At 39.1% G+C, this 22,520-nt stretch overlaps 1 protein-coding gene across 2 annotated transcripts in view; it reads left to right on the top strand.

Moving 5' to 3' along the window:
- Positions 1-22,520, top strand: part of FBXO16 (F-box protein 16) — a 57,892-nt gene that overhangs the window by 6,796 nt on the left and 28,576 nt on the right. For both annotated transcript variants that reach the window (XM_079773256.1, XM_079773255.1), the window contains exons 2-4: positions 2,589-2,724; positions 11,028-11,063; positions 21,176-21,382. In XM_079773256.1, the coding sequence (XP_079629382.1) occupies positions 2,626-2,724; positions 11,028-11,063; positions 21,176-21,382 (342 nt within the window). In that variant the 5' untranslated portion in view covers positions 2,589-2,625. The remainder of the gene's footprint in view (positions 1-2,588; positions 2,725-11,027; positions 11,064-21,175; positions 21,383-22,520) is intronic.

The raw sequence follows: 22,520 nt of genomic DNA, 5'->3' as shown, positions 1-22,520 counted from the left end.
TGAGGAACCAGGGAAAAAAAATAATCAGTGCGGGGCCTTGGGGAGGTCCTAGAAAAGCTCCTTTGTCCTAATTCAAATTTTTTGCCTAGCTTTTTTTCCTATACAAAGTGGGAAGAGAGAGAGTTTCTCAGCTTACAGCAGGAGTTTTTAACCTGGGGTAAGCAAAATTTTATGTTCATGTGCATTTTTCTAGGGAGAAAATTCATCGCTTTCATCACATTCTCAAAGAGTTATTTGACCCTCAAAGAAAAATTAAAGACACCTGGTTTAATAAGAAGGAAGGTCAAATGTAAATAAATAACAACAACAACAAAAAAGAAATACGTAGTTTTTAACTAGGCAGTTCTAGACTCAGTGACCATGCTTGGTATCTGTAATTTGCCTACTCACATGTACTTTTATAGCTGCCAATTAATAATACTGCAATGAAGTCATTTCTTATGCCTTTTGCAACTTAGCCAAATATGTGTGACTTAGATAATTGGCTGTTGGGTGCTGAGAAGGACGTGAGGATTGATCTGAGCCCCCTTTGTCCCCGTGGTATGATGGCAGCAGGCAACTGCAAGAAGGTATTGTCTAATGACGCCACTGAGGTTTGAAAACATTGGCTTTATCTTCACCTATAACTAATCTCTAATACTGAGGGATAGTATTACATGTCAAGTGAGAGCCTCAAAAATTTCAGATCTAGCATTTGGGGGAATCCCATACTAGTATAAGCCTAAAACGAATGATTGTATTTTTTTTTTAATTGTCCAATATTTGCTGCTATGGAGTAATTTTTGGAACCCGTAGATCAGACAGATAAGCCCTGATCCCTTCAGTCATCACCACTGCCTTTCAATAGGAAGCCCACCTTCAGAGAGGAACGAGGGCAGAAACATGGAGGATATCCATTGACACTACCATCAATCTGCTGTAACTGCTTTCCACCTTAAAATATTTTGTCATGGCCCTCTAAGGACAGGTATTTAGGCACTCTGTGAATGATAGGAAGTTCTAAGGAAGACTGCAAGGAAGTTACTACTTATTGAGGCCACCTATCTGTCAGGAAGTCTGCTGGATCCTTATTCTCTAATATTCACAGCGGCAGTTGAGTATAGATCAGGGGTGGGGAGTGTCCAGCCCGAGGGCCATATAAGGCCTGAGAAATCATTTGGCCTGGCCCTGCTAAGGCATTAAGGGTGAGTTAATTAAATGTTTGACCAAATATAGCAGGCTAATTTTTAAGTCGATAATTTTGTATGGCCCACGCATGATGTTATAAATACCCAGGCCTACCTGGTTTGGCTCAGTGGATAGAGTATTGGCCTATGGACTGAGGGTCCCAGGTTTGATTCCAGTAGGAGGTGTGCAGGAGGCAGCTGATCAATGATTCTCTCTCATCATTGATGTTTCTATCTCCCTCTCCCTCTCTGAAATCAATAAAAATGTATTTTTAAAAAATAAAATAAATATCCAAATGGCCCTTGGCAGAAAAAAAGGTTCCACACCCCTGGTGTGTGTGTATATATATATATATATATATATATATATATATATATATATATATGTATATATATGTATATACATATATATATATCCTTATTTGAAAAATGAGGAAACTGAAGCTCAGATAGATTAAATAACTTGCAAAAAGTTACACAGTTACTAAGTTGTAGAACCAGGATCAAACCCATATGAGGTAAACATTTTTGGTTGTAAATAATAGAAACAGATCCTAGCTTATGTAAGCAAAAGAGGAAATTTATTGCAAGGATGTCCTGTGGCTCACGAAATGGACAAGACAAGAGGCTTCTGAGGGATGAGGCAGCAGGAACAGCCTAGCAGAGTACCAGGGCTACTTTGAATGTCCACCTCGGCTGTAAAGTAAGGATAAGCCAGCATCAATCTCAACTGGCCTAGCTGCGTCTTGTGACCAGGGAAGGGGAGGCCACTTTGATTAACCAACCCAGCGAACTCTAAACAATGAGGGAAAGGCAATTCCTCATGGAAATTACAGTGCTTTCATCAAACGAAGGCAAACATATACGGGGCATTTAAAAACAGCACATTTCCCTCAATAAACTCAAAGCTGTCCATCTCCAAATGCTTAGTGTTGTATATTACATCACTCTACTTCTCAAATATGGTATCAAGCTAGAACCCTTGTTATTTAGATGTCAGGAAGTTAAAGGGGGAGGAAGGCAATCACACGGGACAAGGATGGAGTGTTTCATATTGCACTATGATTTTATAAATTAAAATACCTCTTCTTTCTAAGCCAATATGGTATATTCTTAGTTAGGAGTGATTCTTGATTTCTCTCTGTGGTCCAATGAAAATAGAGTCAGACTTGAGTCTGATTTCCAGTTCCAATCTGTATAATTTTGGGAAGAGCATGTAACTTGAATGAGCTTCATTTTCTTTATGTAATAAGTTAAAACTTACCACCTCACCAGATTGTTATGAACTTTAATTGAGCATACATATAAAGTGCTCCCAGTAAGTGTTCTTCCCTTCACTCCCTTCTCTCAGCATACTAAAAGATTGTATGGTATTGGTATTTCTAATAGTCTGAATATTATATGATTCATTTCTTCTGATAGGTATAGTTTTTCTTATAGAAGAATACCCAGTCATTTCATGATGGCGTTTGCACCTCCAAAAAGCATGGATGGTTCCAAAATGCAGACAAAGATGAGTACCTGGACACCCTTAAACCATAAGCTTTTGAATGACCGGGTAAGTGACCAGAGCTATTTTATTAGTTGCATTCATGCCTCAAAGGGGAAAAAAAGTATTGCCCTGGCCACGTAGCTCAGTTGGAGCATCATCCTAATAATGCCAAGGTTGTGGGTTTGATCCCCAGTCAGAGCACATACAAGAATCAACCAGTGAATATATAAATAAGTGGGACAACAAATCTCAAACTCTCTCTCTTTCTCTCTCTCTCCCTCTCCCTTTTTCCCTCCCCTCTTTTTCTCCCCCTTCCTCTTTCTCTCTCTCTAAAGAAAATAAATCACCCTAGCCGGTTTTGCTCAGTGGATAGAGCATCAGCCTGCGGACTGAAGGGTCTCAGGTTCGATTCTGGTCAAGGGTGCATGCTCGGGTTTCGGGCTTGATTTCAGTAGGGGGCATGCAGGAGACAGCCAATCAATGATTCTCTCTCATCATTGATGTTTCTATCTCTCTCTCCCTCTCCCTTTTTCTCTGAAACCAATAAAAAAATATTTTTAAAAAGTCAATTAAAATAAATAAAAGTATTAAAATTTTGATTATCAAAATATGAATACCAATTGTTTAGGAATGTAATGGATGAAAAAAATGAAGACTTTTTCCCCCAAAAAATTTTTATTGAGCCCTTGCTTATGTGGACAAGGTTGGCAATAGACACAGAGTCCCTACCTGTGATGAAAATTTCTTTCTTAGATTTGCCCTTTCCTCTAGTCACTCATCTCTCACTCCAAATGCTTTTCCTCTTCTCTCACTAGTTCTCTGCTGGAACCACCAGAGAGGTATGAGAGAGGAGAGGGTGGTCTATGAAGAGAGGAGAGGGTGGTCTATGACGAATTTCCCCCAAAACACATTTTCTTGCTAGAGTTGCAGTTACTGGATAATGCTGCACATTTAACCAAATAAATAAAATGAATAAATCTCATCCCATTACTCACATGACTCAGGTTCTCCTAAGAACTTATTTATGACTTGCATTCTGGGGAGGCACTATTAGAATACACCAAACAAAGGATTGCAAGCGGGGGTGCGGGGGGCGGGGGGGAGCTGAATATCATGCTGGGGTATCATGCCAATCTCTGGGGATTTCTGTCCCTGCTTCAGGTAGGGGCAGAATTTACCAACAGGTCTTTGAGCTCCCATTATCAGTATAGGTGACTTAACCAACACATGTTTGAACTGTGCAGGTCCATTTATACATGGACTTTCAACTGTGTAGGGAGTCAGTGTCCCTAACCCCCTCATTGTTCCAGGAGCAACTGTACTATTACAAGGATTACACTAGTTGGCAGTAAAATCAGCAAAGCTGTCCTCATTATCTTGCTCCTACACATTAGTTCCTTCCCCTAGTGAAACACCAAGTCCCACTTCACTCTAAGTCACTTAAACCAGACCTCTTCCTTCTCTCTGTTGGGTCTGGAATTTGGTTTCCCCCAATTTACAAGCTAATAACTTAGTCTGTTATTTATGGCATAGAAGACACTACAGTTTCACAGTAAAAGACGCAAGAGTCTGGGGTCAGAGACAAAGAACTTTATTACAGTGAAGCATGAGCATCATGTTTGTGTTGATTCTCCTTGCCTGCCTTGTCGGACAGGAGTGATGCAGAGGGCCCAGGTAAATACTACACACACCTTGGGTTTGTGTCATAGCTGAGGAACTATGAGGCCAGAGAATCCACTGCTTTTATAGTAAACAGTAAACAAGCCTGCTCTTGGTCCCAAAGGGAAAGAGTAGTGAATTACTAAAGTTTGCCTTCCTATAAACAAAACTTGGAGAAATGACAGTCAGGGCCTTGCATTCTTGATATTCCAAGACATTTAGGAGTGTGAGAGGCCCAGGGAGGAGTGTGAGAGGCCCAGCACCGCTCCACCTGCATATCCAATTCAAGTTCTACGAGCCTTCCTCCTAGAGCTCTTCATCCAGGCTCCTTTTCTCCATTTACATATATCTCCAGCTCCACATTCTCAGCTCACACTCTCATCACCCTTTACCTGGTGATTGTAATAAACCCCTAACAGGTTTCACTGCCTCTGTCCCAATTTATCCATCTTCTATTTTGATCCCACAATGATATTTCTAAAATACTAATCTAATCCTGTTATGTAAAACCAATAAAAGGCCCCACTCTGAGAGGGTAAATTCCAAACCCCCATGCATAGCATTGAGGACCCTTCATGAGTTGACCTCAGCCAGCCTCCCAGTTCCAACCCCTGCCACAGCTTCCTCTCAACCTATATCCAGGCCACCTGAGGGGCCCCCAGGAGAGCCATCTCTCTCACACCTCCACACCTTTGCATATGCTCTCCTCATTGCCTCCTGGGAGAGTCAATCAAATAACACTTTCTCTGGGAAGCTCTTCCTGCTTGCTTTTCTTTGCTCTCATCACTTTTTACTGACCAGTGTGTCAGGGGTTGAGGTTCTGTCTTTTCTCTCTGTCTCCAGTGCCTGCTATGGCTCCTGAAGCACAAGACATGGAGTCACCCTGGAAGCTCCCTCCATTGACTCTCACCTTCTTGTGTCTGTATCCCTCCTTCCTTAGCCTGGATTCGACCCTTTGCCTCTCTGAACCTAACAGAAATGCCATACCAATAGTTTCCCACATGACTGGAGTACCTTACCTTCTCTGGTCTTTAGTGTCCTTCTTTATGAAATGAGTAGGTTGGATCAGATGACCTTGAAGATCCCTCTCAGGTCTAGCATTCTGACTGCATGAAAGGAATTAAAAATAGATGCCAAGCCCTGACTGGTATGGGTCAGTGGTTATAGCGTTGGCCCTTGCAACGAAGGATCTTGGGTTCAATTCCCAGTCAAGAGCACTAGTAGGTTGCACGTTATATCCTGGCCTCAATCATAGTGTGTGCAGGTGGCAACCAGTTGATGTGTCTCTCTCATATCAATCTCTTTCTCTCTCTCTCTCTCTCTCTCTCTCCCTTCTGCCCCCACTCCCTTCCAATCTCTCTCTAAAAAAAAAAAAACTACCACAAATCAATGGAAAAAATATGCTTGGGTGATATTCACAGCTGGTGATGTGAAAGTGTCCATACAATAATTTCAGGGGTTTTTCTACATTTATAAAACAGGGCACTTGTCACCAATGATCAGTGTGTAATTTTGAGACCCTGTTTTTTGTTTTTGTTTTAATTTTCTTCTATTCTGTAGTAAAATGTGAAATATATAACTATTCCAGACTAAAATAAGAGTCACAGGATTTTAACTTCATTGCAAGCTTTAAGCAGAAAGATTGAATTCAAATTCAGATGCCTAGGAAAACAGCATTATCGACATAAACAAATGTAACAGATTTCAAAACAATTCAGGCACTGTGAATTTTGAGAGGAGGAATGTTTTGAAAGTATATGCATTTCTTGGCCATCTAGTATTTGAATTGCAAGTAACCAACATTTCTTTTGAGTATGGTTCACAGATGTAGTACAGTACATGTTGAAGGGTATTCTGAGAGCCTAGCCAGTGTGGCTCATTGGTTGAGCATTGGCCTATGAACCAGGAGGTCACAGTTCGATTCCTGGTCAGGGCACATGCCCAGGTTGCATGCTCAACTCCCAGTGGGGGATGTGCAAGAGGCAGCCAATCAATGATTCTCATCATTGATGTTTCTATCTCTCTCTCCCTCTCCCTTCCTCTCTGAAATTAATAAAAAAAATTTTTTTTAAAGAAGGGTGTTCTGAGAAAAGCACCTAGTTACCATCAATCATCATTGAGGAGCCCCTAAATGTCTTATTCCCACACTGTAATGATGTCACACCATGAAATATGTAACTGCAGTATCAATAGACTGAAATAACAACATAGGATTTTGATTTAACAGCAGGATCTAAGCAATTGTGTTATAAACATTCTGCAAAGAAAGAAGATCCATTTTTATATTTCCATTTTGAATTGATACTTTGTTTTCCAGTTCTTTAAGATGAAGAACATGATTGCAAATCTTTGAAATGAAGACTTGCTCCAACCAGAGACTATAAAACTCTAAGGACCTGACAATTAAATAATTTGTCCCAAATTGTATTTCTTGTCAAGGGTAGAGTTAAAACCAGATTTCAACTCATTTAATGTTCCCCTCCCCCCTTTGCTCCTGTCAGTTTCTACTTGGGTCTAGATGCCTTTTGATAAAGAACTGGATTTGCTTGACCCCTGCTTAGACTTGATCGTTGGCCCTTTAAAGACATTGTTTTAGCATGAATAACATTGCTGAACAAAAAGCATTTATTTGAGCAAAAAGATTGCAATCTGATAGACACAGATTCAGGTAGCAACCCAAACTGCATTCTGGAGAGAGCAGGCAAAGGCAGGGTTTATTAAAAAAAAAAAAAAAAAAGGAAGAAGAAGAAGAAAACCCCCACAAAATATAATTCTTTCATGCAAATAAAGGATTGCTGGCTAAGTTCACAGGAATTGGTTAGTTCCAATATGTAAATGAGGGAAGCAGAAACTACAAGTAAGTAAGTAAAGTCTACTAGTGTATGTGTCCAAGTAGCAGTTGTTCCAAGATGTTTTCAGCTCCAGGATGCTTATAGCTCAGCCATGAGGTAGTTTAGCAACATACATGCAGCTCTGAGAATTGAGGCACAAGATGTTCATAAGCCTCACTCCTTAATAGTCTTCTGACTCTATTTTAAGTGACTCTCTTAGCGATCTTTATTTCATTTTATTTTCTCCATTATCACTTGGACCCTGCTTAGACTTGGTGGTTGGCCCTCTAAAAACTATTGTTTTAGCCTGAATAACACGCTCCACCTCCCATCCTACTCCTTGGTGATTCTTCTCGCCTCTTCAAGTCAGTGCCCCTTTGTTTCCAGTGCTCCTTATTGTCATTGGCCACCATGATGGTCATCCCATCCTCCTTTTGAAAGGCCAAAGCATGTCAAACTGGAAGTCAAGACAGGGAAGACCAAGGTTCTAGGGAGAAAACAAGTACAGAGTTGAACTGAACAGACAGTGTGGAACCGGTGATTTTTAAACATCTATAAGAGTAACCCCCTTTGGGCCTCTTGTTGACTTCTATAAAACTAGGAAATTGGGCAAAAATATCTCTAGGATTTCTCTGAGCACTAAAATGCTATGACTTTTAAAGCTTTTTGCTGTTATTGTTCAATTAGCAAGTGTTTTTGGAGGGCCTGCCTCAGAACCTGGGGAGTATGTAGAGACAGTGGTTGTAATCTACATGGGAAGATAAAATGAACAGAAACAACCAGAGAGCGATAGCAAACCCTGTAGAGACCAAATGGGGCATGCGCTGTACATGGAATATAAGTTGGGAGGAGTTAGGTCACTGGGCATCAGAAAAGCGGTGGTGCTGATGATTTGGTTTGGGTGATAGATGACTGATTGGATTTGGTTAGAGGGAGGAGAAGAGTTCAGGAAATATTTGAATCCAGATTTTTGAATCTTCTATATTCTATAGGTATTCTTCTGTTTTCACCTAGAAATTCTGAGTTTATTTGAGGGTCCTAGTAGCTCAGGTGGCAGTGAATTAGCGGGGAGGAGAGAAGGACATTCTTTTTCTTCTTTAATGTGTAAAGAAAGCCTACCTGTGATGTATGAGATTCTCCAACCAAGAGAAAAACTGACATTTCGCTGGCCTTGAGGTTGTGGTTGAACCAATTATTTCAGTCCTCATTTTGTATGCCCTTTGAAACTAGAGTTGAGAGTGTAAAAAAGGAAGGAAAGTATGATCCGTTAGAAGCATAAAGCCAGCTCCTTGTCCTCCTCTACAAAAAGGGAAGAAATAGGCCTGAGTTACTCTTCTAGTAGGAAAGTTCTTACAGTGCCAGAGAATTTAGGAAGGGAAAAACGTTGATTCCAATTTTTTTTATTTTTAAATCATTTTTTATTTTTCAACTAGAGGCCCGGTGCATGAAATTCATGTATGGGGGGCGGGGGTGGGTGTGTCCCTCAGCCCAGCCTGCAGCCTCTCCAATCTGAAACATCCCTCTCACAATCCAGGACTGCTGGCTCCTAACCACCTGCCTGCCTGCCTGCCTGATTGCCCCTAACCACTTCTGCCTGCCAGCCTGATCACCCCCTAACCACTCCCCTGCCAGCCTGACCGATGCCTAAATGCTCCCCTGCCGGCCTGATTGGCCCTAACTGCCATCCCCTGCCAGCCTGGTCACCCCTAACTGCTCACTCTTGCTAGACTGGTCACCTCTAATTGCCCTCCCCTGCCAGCCTGGTCGCACCCAACTGCCCTCCTCTGCAGGCCTGGTCCCTCTCATCTGCTTTCCCCTGCAGGCCATCTTGTGGTGGCCATCTTTGACCACATGGGGGTGGCCATCTTGTGTGTTGGAGTGATGGTCAATTTGCATATTACCTCTTTATTATATAGGATTATATAGGATTACGGTTGACATACAATATCATATTAGTTCAAGTGTACACCCCATTGATTAGACATTATATAACTTACTAAATGATCATCCCAATAAATCTTACACCATACATAGTTATTAGAATATTATGAACTATATTTCCTATGTGTATTTTACATGCACATGACTATTCTGTAACAACCAATTTGTACTTCTTAATCCCTTTACCTTTTTCATCCATCCTCCCCAACCCCCTTCCATCTGGCAACCTTCAAAATGATTCCAATTTTGAAAGCTGACAGGGTGCATGTGTGGGAGTGAGAGAGACACTTACATCTGTTCATTACTTTTTCTTGTTTCCTCTCTCCATAGTTCCCTGGCAGACATTCTCACATTAGTTTTCCCTTCCTCACTCATTCAAATACACATATACTAGTAACTGATGCTCAGAAAAACACCTCTACATCAATAGCTAAATAATTCACATGTACCAATATATCCATAAGTATATTCATTGTCACTTTCATTGCCACATTCATTTAATCCATTAAACATGAGTACCTGTGATATACTGTGTATAACACTCTATACTAGAGATGGAAAGATGAATAATACATGATTTCTTTCCTAAATACTATATAACAACAAACCTATACAGTTAAACACTAAGTGTAATTACGCACAGAGATACATAATAAGTACATGTATACCCACTAATATGTGTGTACACTGACATATAAAAATAGAGCTGCTCGTTCATAAACTTTGTAAGTTCTCAAACTATTGATACTGAAATATTTGTGGGGGGGAGGATCTCTATTTTACTGTGTTTTCTTTGTCAGTTTTTTCATCTTTCAAATTCTGACATTGATTTCACTTTACGGTTTCATTCTTTTTTTAAAAAAATATTTTTATTGATTTCAGAGAGGAAGGAAGAGGGAGAGAGAGATAGAAACATCCATGATGAGAGAGATTCATGGATCAGCTGCCTCCTGCAAGTCCCTCACTGGGGATCGAGCCCACAACCCGGGCATGTGCCCTTGACCAGAATCGAACCTGGGACCTTTCATTTCGCAGGTTGATGCTCTATCCACTGAGTCAAACCGGCTAGGGCTGGTTTCATTCTTTAAATATATATATATATATATATTTGTATTGATTTTTTTTTTAAGAGAGAGAGAGAGGGAGAAGGAGAGAAACTTCAATGAGAGAGAAACACCAATTAGCTGCTTCCTGCACACCCTCTACTGGGGATCAAGCTTGAAACTGGGGCATGTACCCTGTCTGGGAATCAAACTGGTGACCTCTCAGTGCATGGGACAATGCTCAACCAACTAAGCCACACTGGCCAGGGCTCATTCTTTTCTAATTTCTTCCCTTTAAAAAAGTATTACTTTTTTTTATTTTTATATTTCTCACCCAAGGATATGTTCATTGAGTTTAGAAAGAGATGGAGGGAGGGAGAGTAAGAGAGAGAAACATTGATAGGTTGCCTCTCATATGTGGCCGGGTAAAATTATTACTTCTTTAAGACGAATTATTCCACATGCAGAAACTGATAAAAAAGATATTTTGCCCAAGTTAAAAATAAGTAAAGTACCTTCTCAAGAATGAAATCTTGCCGAAACCGGTTTGGCTCAGTGGATAGAGTGTCGGTCTGCGGACTGGGGGGTCCCGGGTTCGATTCCGGTCAGGGGCGTGTGCATTGGTTGCGGGTGCATCCCCGGTGGGGGGTGTGCAGGGGGAAGCTGGTCGATGTTTCTCTCTAATCGATGTTTCTAGTTCTCTGTCCCTCTCCCTTCCTCTCTGTAAAAAATCAATAAAACATATTTAAAAAAAAAAAAAGAATGAAATCTTTTATATTCAGTTGACACAATGAAAAGACTACTTATTTATTGATACTTTAATGCTATCTTTCTTGTAATGGGTATTTTGAACCATGAATTATGAAATCATTCCATTATTTTTAATTTATTGTAGGTATTTGAAGAAAGAAGAGTTCTACTTGGAAAATGGGTAACTATTTAAAATATACTTACTTCTATATTTGAACCAGATAAAATGTACTTGTATAATATGTTATGTTACTATAGAGCCCAAAGAATTCGGTTTAGATGTAAGGTAATCAGTGATGATTGCTCATAGCCTGAGAAGTTTTTTGGTACTTTATCAGTTATGGTTGTCAGGAAAATAGAAATTGGACCAGTTATTTTGATAGACATAATTAATGTTTTTAAATTTTTTACTTATTGATTTTAGAGAGGAAGGGAAAGAGAGAGAGAAACATCAATTTGCTGTTCCATTTATTTATGCATTCATTGGTTGCTTCTTATATGTTCTGGCAACCTTGGCATATCGGGACGACACTAACCAACTGAGCTACCCAGCTAGGGCCCAGACATAAGTACATTAAATAAATAGAACTGGTTAAACAAATACTGGAAAACAGAAAAGACAAAAAGGGAACACTGAGGTGCCATGGAAATAGAACTTCAGGAAGTAGCTTTTTCCAGCTTTAGTGATACCTCAGAAGTTCAGAAGAAGGACCCCGTGGGCCTAGGACCAGCCCTACAGGGGACCCAGACTTCTGAGGAATAAAGTAGATAGCAACCAGCTGATTCCTATATATTTGAGGAAGTGTGATGGTTCTGGGAGTGTGGAAAAAATTAGACCCTGGAATTAACTGCTGCTGTCAGGGTCAAGAGTTAGGATGCTGCCCTAACCGGTTTGGCTCAGTGGCTAGAGCGTCGGCCTGCAGACTGAAAGGTCCCAGGTTCGATTCCGGTCAAGGGCAGGTACCTTGGTTGCAGGCACATCCCCAGTAGGGGGTGTGCAGGAGGCAGCTGATCAATGATTCTCTCTCATCGATGTTTCTAACTCTCTATCCCTCTCCCTTCCTCTCTGTAAAAAAAAAATCAATAAAATATATATTTTAAAAAAACAAACAAAAAAAACCTTGATATTCTTTTTTAAAAAAAAGAGCATTAGGATGCTGCTACCAGGAGCAGCAAGGAAACAAAGGAGTAAGGCTCTTCTACCTTAGTTTCCCTCTAGTACCCTCTTCCCCATTGGCAACATTTAACAGGGAGTCGGCTATCAAAGGAGAAATACGATTTATAGAGACCCAGCCTTCTTTACTCACAAAGTAGAATACAGAAAGGTGAGTTTGGATCTGAGAGACAATAGCTTAATAACCAACACAGTTCATCCATTTGGCTACTTAGCATCCACATACATCCTTATTTAAGTTGTTACAGTAACAACTTTATGCTTTTATCTAACAAGATACAACTATCCTTTATACAAATGAAGATTTTCTTACTCTTTCCTCAAAAGAGACATGAAGTCCAGTGGTCATTGTCCATCCCTGGGTCATGATCAAAGTATCCATCTCTGGGCAATGACTATTACTCATCAAATCACTCTGCAGTCCCATCTAATAGTGTCTACCACCCAGGAGAATTGAAAACATATGGTCATGCAAAAACTTGTACACGAATGTTCATAGCAGCTTTATTCATAATAGTAAAAAAAGCATAAACATCCAAATATCCATCGACTTATGAATGACTAAGCAAAAGGTGGTATATCCATACAATGGAATATCATTCAGCCTTGAAAAAGAAGGAAATTTCATACAAGCTACAACATGAAATATGAACGCACTGTGGAAAGTGAAATAAGCCAGACTCAAGAAGACAAATATTGTTGTACGATTCTACTTAGATGAAGTACCTAGAGTAGCCAGATTCATAGAGACAGAAAGTAGAATAGAGGTTGCCAAAGGAAGAGAAATTATTGTTTAATGTGAACAAATTTTTCACTTTGAGATGATGAGAAAGTTCTGCAGAAGGTTAGCAGTGATGGCTGCATAACCATGTGAATGTACTTAACGCCACAAAACTTTACACTTAACAGTGGTTAAATAGTAAATTTTATGTCATGTATATTTTACCAAAAATTTAAAAAGCAAGGGTAAGAAAATGCAATAAAGTACTGATACATGGTACAACATGGATGAACCTTGAAAATAGTATGCGAAGTGAAAGAAACCAGATACAGAGGCCATATAGTATATGATTCCACTTCTATGAAGAGTCCAGAAGGCAAATCCATGTTGACAGAAATTAGATTAATGGTTTCCAGGGGCTGGAGGACAAGGGGAAGAGGGATTGACTGTAATGGGTACGAGATTTCTTTTTGGGGTAATGAAGATGTTCTGGAATTAGATAGTGATGGCTATACAACCTTGTGAATATACTAAAAACGACTGAATTGTACACTCAAAACACTGAATTTCATGGCACGTGAATTATATCTCAATTTTTAAAATAAATTAGGATTCCTTTAAAAACTGTACTTGGGTTTCTTTAATTCTTTTTAAAAATACTTAATATTTTATTTTTTTAATATGTTTTTATTGATTTTAGAGAGTAAGAGAGAGATAGAAACATCAATGAGAAAGAAATATCAATCTGCTGCCTACCTCACATCCCGGGCTTATTGGGAATCGAGCCCACAACCTGGCATGTGCCTGGACGGGGAATTGAGGCAACAACCTTCTTGGTGCATGGGACAACACTCCACTGAACCACACGGGCCAGGCTCTTTAACTCTTGATATATGTAATAAACTTGAAATATTCCATCTTTAAAGCATACAAAGCCTTCTTCCTTAAGGGACCATCTTTAACCCAGTCTATAACAGTTGACAGTATGTCCTTTCCTATGAGTTAATGAAACTCATTTTCCTAGTATCATAATTTGTTCAGGCTGCTATAACAAAATACCCAGGCTTATAAAGAACAGAAAATTATTTCTCAGAGTTCTAAAGGTTAGGAAGTCCAAGATCAAGGCCCTGGCAAATTCAGTGTCTAGTAAGATCCCACTTTCTGGTTCATAGACTACTGCCTTTTCACTGTAACTTAACATGGCTCAAGGAGTGAGAAATCTCTCTGGGGCCTCTTTTATAAGGACACTCATCCCATTCATGGGAGCCCCACCCTCATGACCTAATCACCTCTCAAAGGCCCCACCTCCTAATACCATCATCTTGGGGGGGGGTAGGTTTCAACATATGAATTTGAGGTTTGGGGGGACACAAACATTCTGTCCATTGCACTAAAACTAGCATAAAGGTCTATTTCTTACTGTTCTTGTTTAGTTGGTCACCAGTTCTTTTCTGTGTTGGTCTACAAGCTTGAGCCTAAAGATATTTATTAACCAAAGCAGAAAAAAAAATTATATAATGTCTCTGGAAGGATTCATGAGAAAAGGGGCAACTGTGAGTCTGTGGCAGGGTGGAAGAGACTTTTTTCTGAATAGCTTTTCATACTTTTCGATCTTTTTAATCATGTGAATGTATTAAAAATTCAAAATAATAATAAAACTTCATAAAATAAATCTACTAAAAATTAAGAAATGAAAAATACCAAAAATGTATGCCCAGCTGGAGTGGCTCAGTTTGTTGAGTGTCGTCCTGTGCACTGAAAGGTTACCAGTTCAATTCCCAGTCAGGACACATACCTGGGTTGCAGGTTTGATCCCTAACTTCTCTCTCTCTCTCCCCTCTCTCTCTTTCTCTCTCTCTCTCTTCATGAGTGAAGATTTTTTTAAAAATAAAAATACCCAAAATTTAAAATCTAGCTGAATTTTTCTCATTCTATATATGTTTTTAAATAGCTTTGCATCTGTGACCAACAACTTAAAAAGAGACTTATAGAGAATGACTATTTTTACACCAGCTATCGCTCCACTTACTGTTAGTGGAAATCCCTAAATTAATATAACCAGGGCTAAAGTTCAGCCAGTATTTGATGTGGCTGAGCAACTTCTGTCTGTTTTGATTGGTTGATAGTATTGCTGATTATTAAATATTTTTAATATCACTCTGGATAAGGTCTTCAAACATTTTAAAAGATCTTATGTATTCTTTCTTTTACCATAACTAATAAAAATATACATTTGCAAATATCACTAATTATCTATCTTCTCCAGTAGACTTATCCATGGCAGGCAAACATGGTTCTATCATGCTCTTTGTTATACATTTCTTGATACTACCAAATGAATAAATGATACTCACTGCTTTTTCTCTTTTGTCCCAAAACAAACTTATTCTTTCAATTTACGATATCATGTAGATTTTTTGTTTGTGTGTTTCATGAACAACATAAGAATCTGATAACATAAGAAATACATTTTCCAAAAAAAGAAAGGTGAAATAAAGATAGCAGTTTTTCTTTTTACTTAGCATTAGTTGGGATTTTCATGGAAACGATTGAGTATTGGTTTTAAAGCTCAAACTAGTTTTTAAAAGTCATTTTTAAAAACAATCTGGACATGTGAGCTAAGATGTAATATGAATCCTATTTAATGATGGACAATCCAAGGGTATTTCCTATTTGGCTATAGAATGTCATTTTTGTTCACACATTTGCACATGGTCCTGATGTTGTGTACAGTAACAAAATAATTCAAAGAAACTTAAAAGCTCTTATATTTTTACCGTTCCATGCTACTACTTTTTAAAAAATATATATTTTATTGATTTTTTACAGAGGAAGGGAGAGGGATAGAGAGATAGAAACATCAATGAGAGAGAAACATCAATCAGCTGCCTCCTGCACACCCCCTACTGGAGATGTGCCTGCAACCAAGGTACATGCCCTTGACTGGAATTGAACCTGGGACCCTTCAGTCTGCAGGCCACCGCTCTATCCACTGAGCCAAACCGGTCAGGGCTCCATGCTACTATTTAATCCCTTATCACAAATCTTACCTTTTAATCTGTTAGAAAAGACAGTTGCCTTTCAATCAACAGGAAATAACAGCAGAAGTATTTTAGTTGAAAAGAAAGGTTACCCTGGCTGGATTGGCTCAGTGGATAGGGTGTTGGCCTGGGGACTGAAGGGTCCCGGGTTCAATTCTGGTCAAGGGCCCATGCTTGGGTTGCAGGCTCCATCCCCAGTAGGGGCGTGCCGATCAATGATTCTCTCTCATCATTGATGTTTCTATGTCTCTCTTCCTCTCCCTTCTTCTCTGAAATCAATAAAAATATATTTTTTTAAAAGAAAAGAAAGCATCTCACATTTTTCTCAGCTTCTATGTTGTTAACAGAAATAATAGAAATATTATAAAGAATTTGAAAACAGTAGATGGCATTGCTTTTAACTTGCTGGAAACAAACAATCACAGTTAAAATTCAAAAGAGAAACGGGAAAATATTTTGCAAATTGCATGCTAGATAAAGATTAATATCTGGGAGATATAAAGAGTTCCTAGAATCAATAAGAAAAGTACAAATACTCATATATAATAAGTCAATAGAACAATGAGAAATATACAAAAATATACAAATGGCCAATGAACATAAAAGATGCTCTATTCCACTAAACTCAGAGAAATACAAATTAAACAATGAGATTCCCAATTCCTCCCTTTGTCTGTGTGGCAGCAGCAATTAAAGAGACAGATTAACATCCAAGGTAAGGTTCATTGGTGAATAGGAGAATATGCTGAAAACAATTGGAGGGAATATAAAAGTGGTAAAGACCTTTAAAAGACAGTTTGACACACTATTCAATTTTTAAATGCAAATATCCTTTGAGCCTGTAATTCCACTTCCATTTCACTGTACTAGAGAAATGTTCACATGGGGCCTGAAAAGGCATGTTGTAGGATATTGCAGGGTTTTTGTTTTGTTCTGTTTTTGTATCAGAAATAACCTAAATGGTATTGGCAGTAAAATGAGCAAATAGATCATTGCATATCCATCCTACCACAAAAGAATGAGAAGACAATATGCTTTGGGCTCATTACAGATCAGGATACTATGGCTATCTTTTGTTTGATTTTTAAACGTCTCTGTAGTATTCCACAGAATGGGTATATTCTGCTTTATCTAACTGCGCCCTTATTGATGGATATATGTGTAGGTAACTGCACAGACGTGCACAAACATCAAACTGTGAACAGTAGTTATTTCTGGGGAATGGAGTGAGTGAGAATTGACAAGGAGGAGTGGTTAAATAGGATTTTCATGTTTGATTATATTCATACCTAGTTGAAATTTTTAAAACAAGAATGTATTCATACTTGTGAACTTGAGTTTTGACAATAGGACTCAGAAACTCAGATGAACATAACCAATAAGCAAAATAAATAAATAAACAAATAAATAAATAAATAAATAACAAGCCTCCCTTTTTATCCTATCCCTCACTACCCGTGAACTTTGCCTTGCCATTGTGTCAGATAAGTGGATCATCATCTCTAGCAACTGTCCTCACTTCCTGAAACTGCAGCAAGTATACTCATAGTACTCCCAACCACTCTGAAAATAGGATTTTTCACAATCCTTTTGAGTCAAGAAAGCCCCTAAAAAAAGGTATTAAGCCCTAGCTGGTTTGGTTCAGTGGACAGAGCATCAGCCTGCGGACTGAAGGGTCCTGGGTTCCATTCCAGTCAAGGGGACATGCCCAGGTTTCGGGCCCGATCCCCAGTTGGGGGCGTGCAGGAGGCAGCCAATCAGATTCTCTCTCATCATTAATGTTTCTATGTCTCTCTCCCTCTCCCTTCCCCTCTGAAATCAATAAAAATATATTTTTAAAAGGCATTAAAATAATTATAAAATACAATTATAAACAGAATTTAACATAACAACATAATATAATGTAAAAAAATGAACTGTGAAGCGAAGTACCATAAATGGTCCCAGCTGCTCCCCAATCTCACACATTGGATTGATGGCTGCAATGTTATGGGTATTTTTACTTGAGAGATGATGCAAGAGATGTGGGAGATTATCGAATTCCTGTACAGTTAACTCTACCACAGATTATTTACTTTTTGGATTATTCCTAGCGCCTTTTTAATGCCAAAGGGATTTTCCCCAACTGTTAAGCATTCTTCTGAGTCATCACTTTCAATTGGTAGGAGTTCAAGGAATGCAAATTCGTTTTCTATTAGCCTAAACAAACACAATTAGAAAGGAAGTTTCCTTGAGGCAAAGAACACCTATCACAGCCAAATTTAAATTGCCTTTGACCATTGTCATCAGGGAAATGAGAAACCAAAGTAATTGTCTTTTTAGCCTCTAAAGAAAAATGTTTTATTGCTTTCTCTTATAGAGTTCGTCATCATTTATAATCCTAATGCTCTTTTTTATATTCATTTTAAATCACTCCAATTTGGGCCCATTTTTTTTTTGGTGGGCATCAATGAAAGTAGATGAGAAAAATCTCAGCCATTCTCAATATATTTCCCATCCTTATCAATGTGCAAACATGGTAATTTTATGCTTTTTAATTTAATTGTTTACACATATTTTCTTTTCACATTGATTAACCCACATACTTACTATTTTTAACTTCACTGTGCTAGTTTATTATATCTGCCATACAATGAGTCAGGTACTCTTTTAGGAATTTTATACATATACGAGTGGTCCAGTGCATGAAATTCGTGCAGGGCGGGTGGGGAGGGACTCCCTCAGCCCGGCCTGCACCCTCTTGCAATGCGGGACCCCTCGGGGGATGTCCAGCTGCTGGTTTAGGCCTGATTTTCGGGCCTAAACCAGCAGTCGGACATCCCTCTCGCAATCCAGGACCGCAGGCTCCTAACTGTTGGCCTGCCTGCCTGCCTGATCACCCCTAACCACGCTGCCTGCCTGCCTAATTGCCCCTAACCACTTGCCTGCCTGCCTGATCACCCCTAACCACTCTGCCTGTCTGCCTGATCGCCCTTAACTGCTCGCCTGCCTGCCTGATCGCCCCTAACCACTCTGCCTGCCTGCCTGCCTGATCGCCCCAACTGCTGGCTTGCCTGACCGCCTCTAACCACCTCTGCCTTGGCCCTCGCCACCATGGCTTTATTTGGAAGGATGTCCAGAATGACATCCGGAAGGTTGTTTAGCTGTCCAGTCTAATTAGCACATTACGCTTTTATTATTATAGATTATTTTATTTACTCTTCACAACAACTCTACAATGTAGATATAATTATTCTTAATGCATAAATGAGGAACTTGAGGCTGAGAGAGGTTGTTAGTGGTGGAACTTGGATTTAGTAATTTATTTCTAATGAGTATTAGAAATAACAGAATATTGTAAGTGAGACTCCCAGTGGTCTCATTCTCAAACCCACCGTCAACATAAAGCCACTCTTTCTTTTATCCATTTACAGGTTGCTTAGCTGATCCCCCACTGTTAGGCATTTTGGGTTATTTCTGATTTCTTGCAGTGATGATAATATCTCATGAAAATTGTTTTGTAACCATATTCATCCTGTGTCCTCATGAAGCTCAGTTTCTACAGAGCCACAGCGCATTGCCTGAAAGTAATTTAAAGAAATAAATTCCAATTTTCATTTTGTCTCTCTGAGATAAAAATCACAGAGGATCCAGTTCAAAACTCCAGATCTCCTACCTTTATTCCTCAGTTCTCTTACACTCTAAAACTGCTATCAAGGCAATGACAGTCTAAACCCTCAAACTCCCTGCAAGCCAGAACTCCAAAGCTCTTCTGTCTCCTCCTACCTCCCCTTGGCTGTTCATTTTATAGATCAATGCATCCTCCTGGGCCTGGTTCTTACCCTGGCCCTCGACATTCTTTTCTGGCTTCTCTCTATTCATTCCAGTAATCCATCCCAGAAGGAAAGAAGTTAGAGATATGGATTGTGCAGAAACAGGGATAGGACAAATCAGGAAACACACATGAATACATTTTACTCACTTATTTGTAAGTTACAGTTTTTGGTGTTTTTATTCATTTTAGAGTTTTTATTCCCCTCTTGAATTATAGTCTTCCAAGTGAGATTTGTGAGTCATCGAATAGATCTATGATAGTGAATAGTTGTAATCAAGAAGTAGCCCTACTAATTTAAAAAAATACATTGTAGCACTGGCCGGTGATCTCAGTGGTTAGAGCGTCGGCCCATGCACCAAAGGGTCGTAGGTTCAATTCCTGGTCAAGGGCACATACCTGGGTTGCAGGTTCTATCCCTAGCCTGGGTACATGTAGGAGGCAACCAATGTGTCTCTTTCACATCTCTCTCTCTCTCTCTCTTCCTCTCCCCTCTCTCCCACTCTCTCTAAATAAAAATCAATGGAAAAAATATCCTCAGGTGAGGATGAACAACAACAAAAATACATTGTATGACTATAATAAAGTTGACTATAAGGCTTGTACCAAATACATTTTTGCTTTATACTCATATGCCTTGTTAGGTAGTCAGTATATAACTAAAGTTCATTATAAAATTCTGATTACTTTATAATAGCTGTAATAAGTATCTATATGTGAAGTGAAATAGCATACAAAATACAAGTAGCCCCAAGTTTCCCTATTTTCTCTAATGGCAAAAGAAGTAAAGATTTAAACTCTGGAAAAGTGGCTCATTCAGCAGGGAGGTGATCCCATAGGGCCTTTCTTTGGGTGTTAGCCAACCCTCACATTCTTATCTTAGATCAGCCACTGATCTTGGGACTGATTTAGGGTTATCTCTGGGGGAAATGGTGAAGTAACCAAAGTCTGGTGTGCCCCAGATTATTTTGGCATCTACTTCTTGTCTCTGGAATTCTTTTTATCCAGGTCCTCCTATTGCTATTTCCTCTCCAATCACATCAATTATTTACACATTAGTGGGACTTTGACCCAATAGACTCTCCTTCTCAGGGATATTTGCGTGTAAAACCTTATTTCCCACTGCGAATGCAAAAGTTTGTTTCTGGTCTTTGAGTTTGGCTCTTACGAGCTAATACACAACTCTCTGGGAGGAGAGGGGCGGCCCAGGCACCTTCTCTTCATGTTGTATGTTATAAATGTTTTCTCAGTTAATGCATATGGCCAGCTCCCAACTTACTGTCCTAATTAACTGCAAATTCTGAGGTCAAGTGTACTCTGTGCACACTCAGATCATGCACAGGTTCACACATATAAATGTGAGGAAGGGCATGTAGGTGGCAAAATGTGGAATTTACTAATTAGGGAAAGAAATGCATGCCATTCATTGGGAATAAATTACTAGGCTCACTTTCTATGCCATTTTTATTGCTTCTTCATAATGAATCTCTGGAATCAGATTAAACCCGGAAGTTTTTCTTTTCTTTTCTTTTTTTTTTCTCTCCAGTTTGACAAATGGACAGACTCTCAAAGGAGAAGAATCCTGACAGGCCTGTTAGAACGCTGCTCCCTGTCACAGCAAAAGTTCTGCTGTCGAAAGCTTCAGGAAAAAATTCCAGCAGAAGCTCTGGATTTTACTACCAAGCTTCCAAGGGTGTTGTCCTTATACATCTTTTCTTTCCTGGACCCCCGAAGCCTTTGTCGTTGTGCACAGGTAAAGGCAAAGAAGCCGTGTGGGGCATTTTGTCAGGACAGCCTGGAAACGCTGGAACTTGAGAGGGGAAAAAAGCACATGTATGTAGCAGGTTCTCAACTAACACCATTTTGTTTAACTTAGTTTTGTTACAATGTTGATGAGAACCTGTAGGAACTTGACTCTTGTTGATATCAGCCCATGTAAAACTGGTTTCCTTACATGTCATTTCACTTAAAGTTGCAGAATCTATCGGTGACATTAAGTGAGGGCTTACTATGCACAAAACCAATAAATAGGGTGGTCGGTATGTTTAGTCTGTATAGTTTTGATTCACCCCTGTCTCAGACACTTGTGTCTCACTCTCTATTTGGTGCTCAAAATGGAAAAAGAAAAAGAAAAAAGATATCATTAATGTCCACATACACAAAAAATAGCGAGGTGGTGAGACAAACACCCAAAGAAGAAATGCTTCATCAGCAGGATCGTCTTACGTTGCACAGCTACAATAAAACCTGAATGTACAGTGCAGGCCATTCATAAAGAGAAAGGCTCAAAATAAGGTGCTAATGAAATATACAAAAAAATATGAGACTAAAAGAGTTCAGAGTGAGCAAATGTGCTCATGGATGTGGAAAAGGAGCTGACCATTATTTTCTTACAAGGAATTTCATGGTGTATTAAAGTGTAGTGAAATTACTTAAGATTATAAAATGGGTAGTGATTTTGTTGAGTCTTCTCATAGAGGCTAGTAACACCAGACATTACCTGTTAGCATGCATTCACACATGTGCAAAATGTTAACTTTCATTTTTAAAACTGAGAAAATGAATTCAGTAAGAAAGATGAATTACTTAATGAAGGAGCTGGGAAAGTTGGGTAGCTATCTGAAAAGAATTTCTAGTAGGATAAAAGATTGATATGAAATCAGAGAAAACTCAGGAAAGGAGGTCTTTGTGAGTGTTCTATAATACCCAGAAACCATAGAAGAAAACATATAATTTAAATTCTTGCTTTACTCAGTATATATAGTATTTACTACATGTATTTTATAAGCAAGAATAAAGAAAGCTAGATTTTAAATTGTGACTATAAAATTAAAATTTTCTGTTTAAAAAAGAACTTTATAAATAAATCCAAACTGTAAATAGGGAAAATA

The sequence above is a fragment of the Cnephaeus nilssonii genome (assembly GCF_951640355.1).
Source record: "Cnephaeus nilssonii genome assembly, chromosome: 5".
NCBI classification, from domain to species: Eukaryota; Metazoa; Chordata; class Mammalia; order Chiroptera; family Vespertilionidae; genus Cnephaeus; species Cnephaeus nilssonii.
The sequence above is the reverse complement of the archived record's forward strand: the minus strand, read 5'-3'. Positions and strand labels throughout refer to the sequence as shown.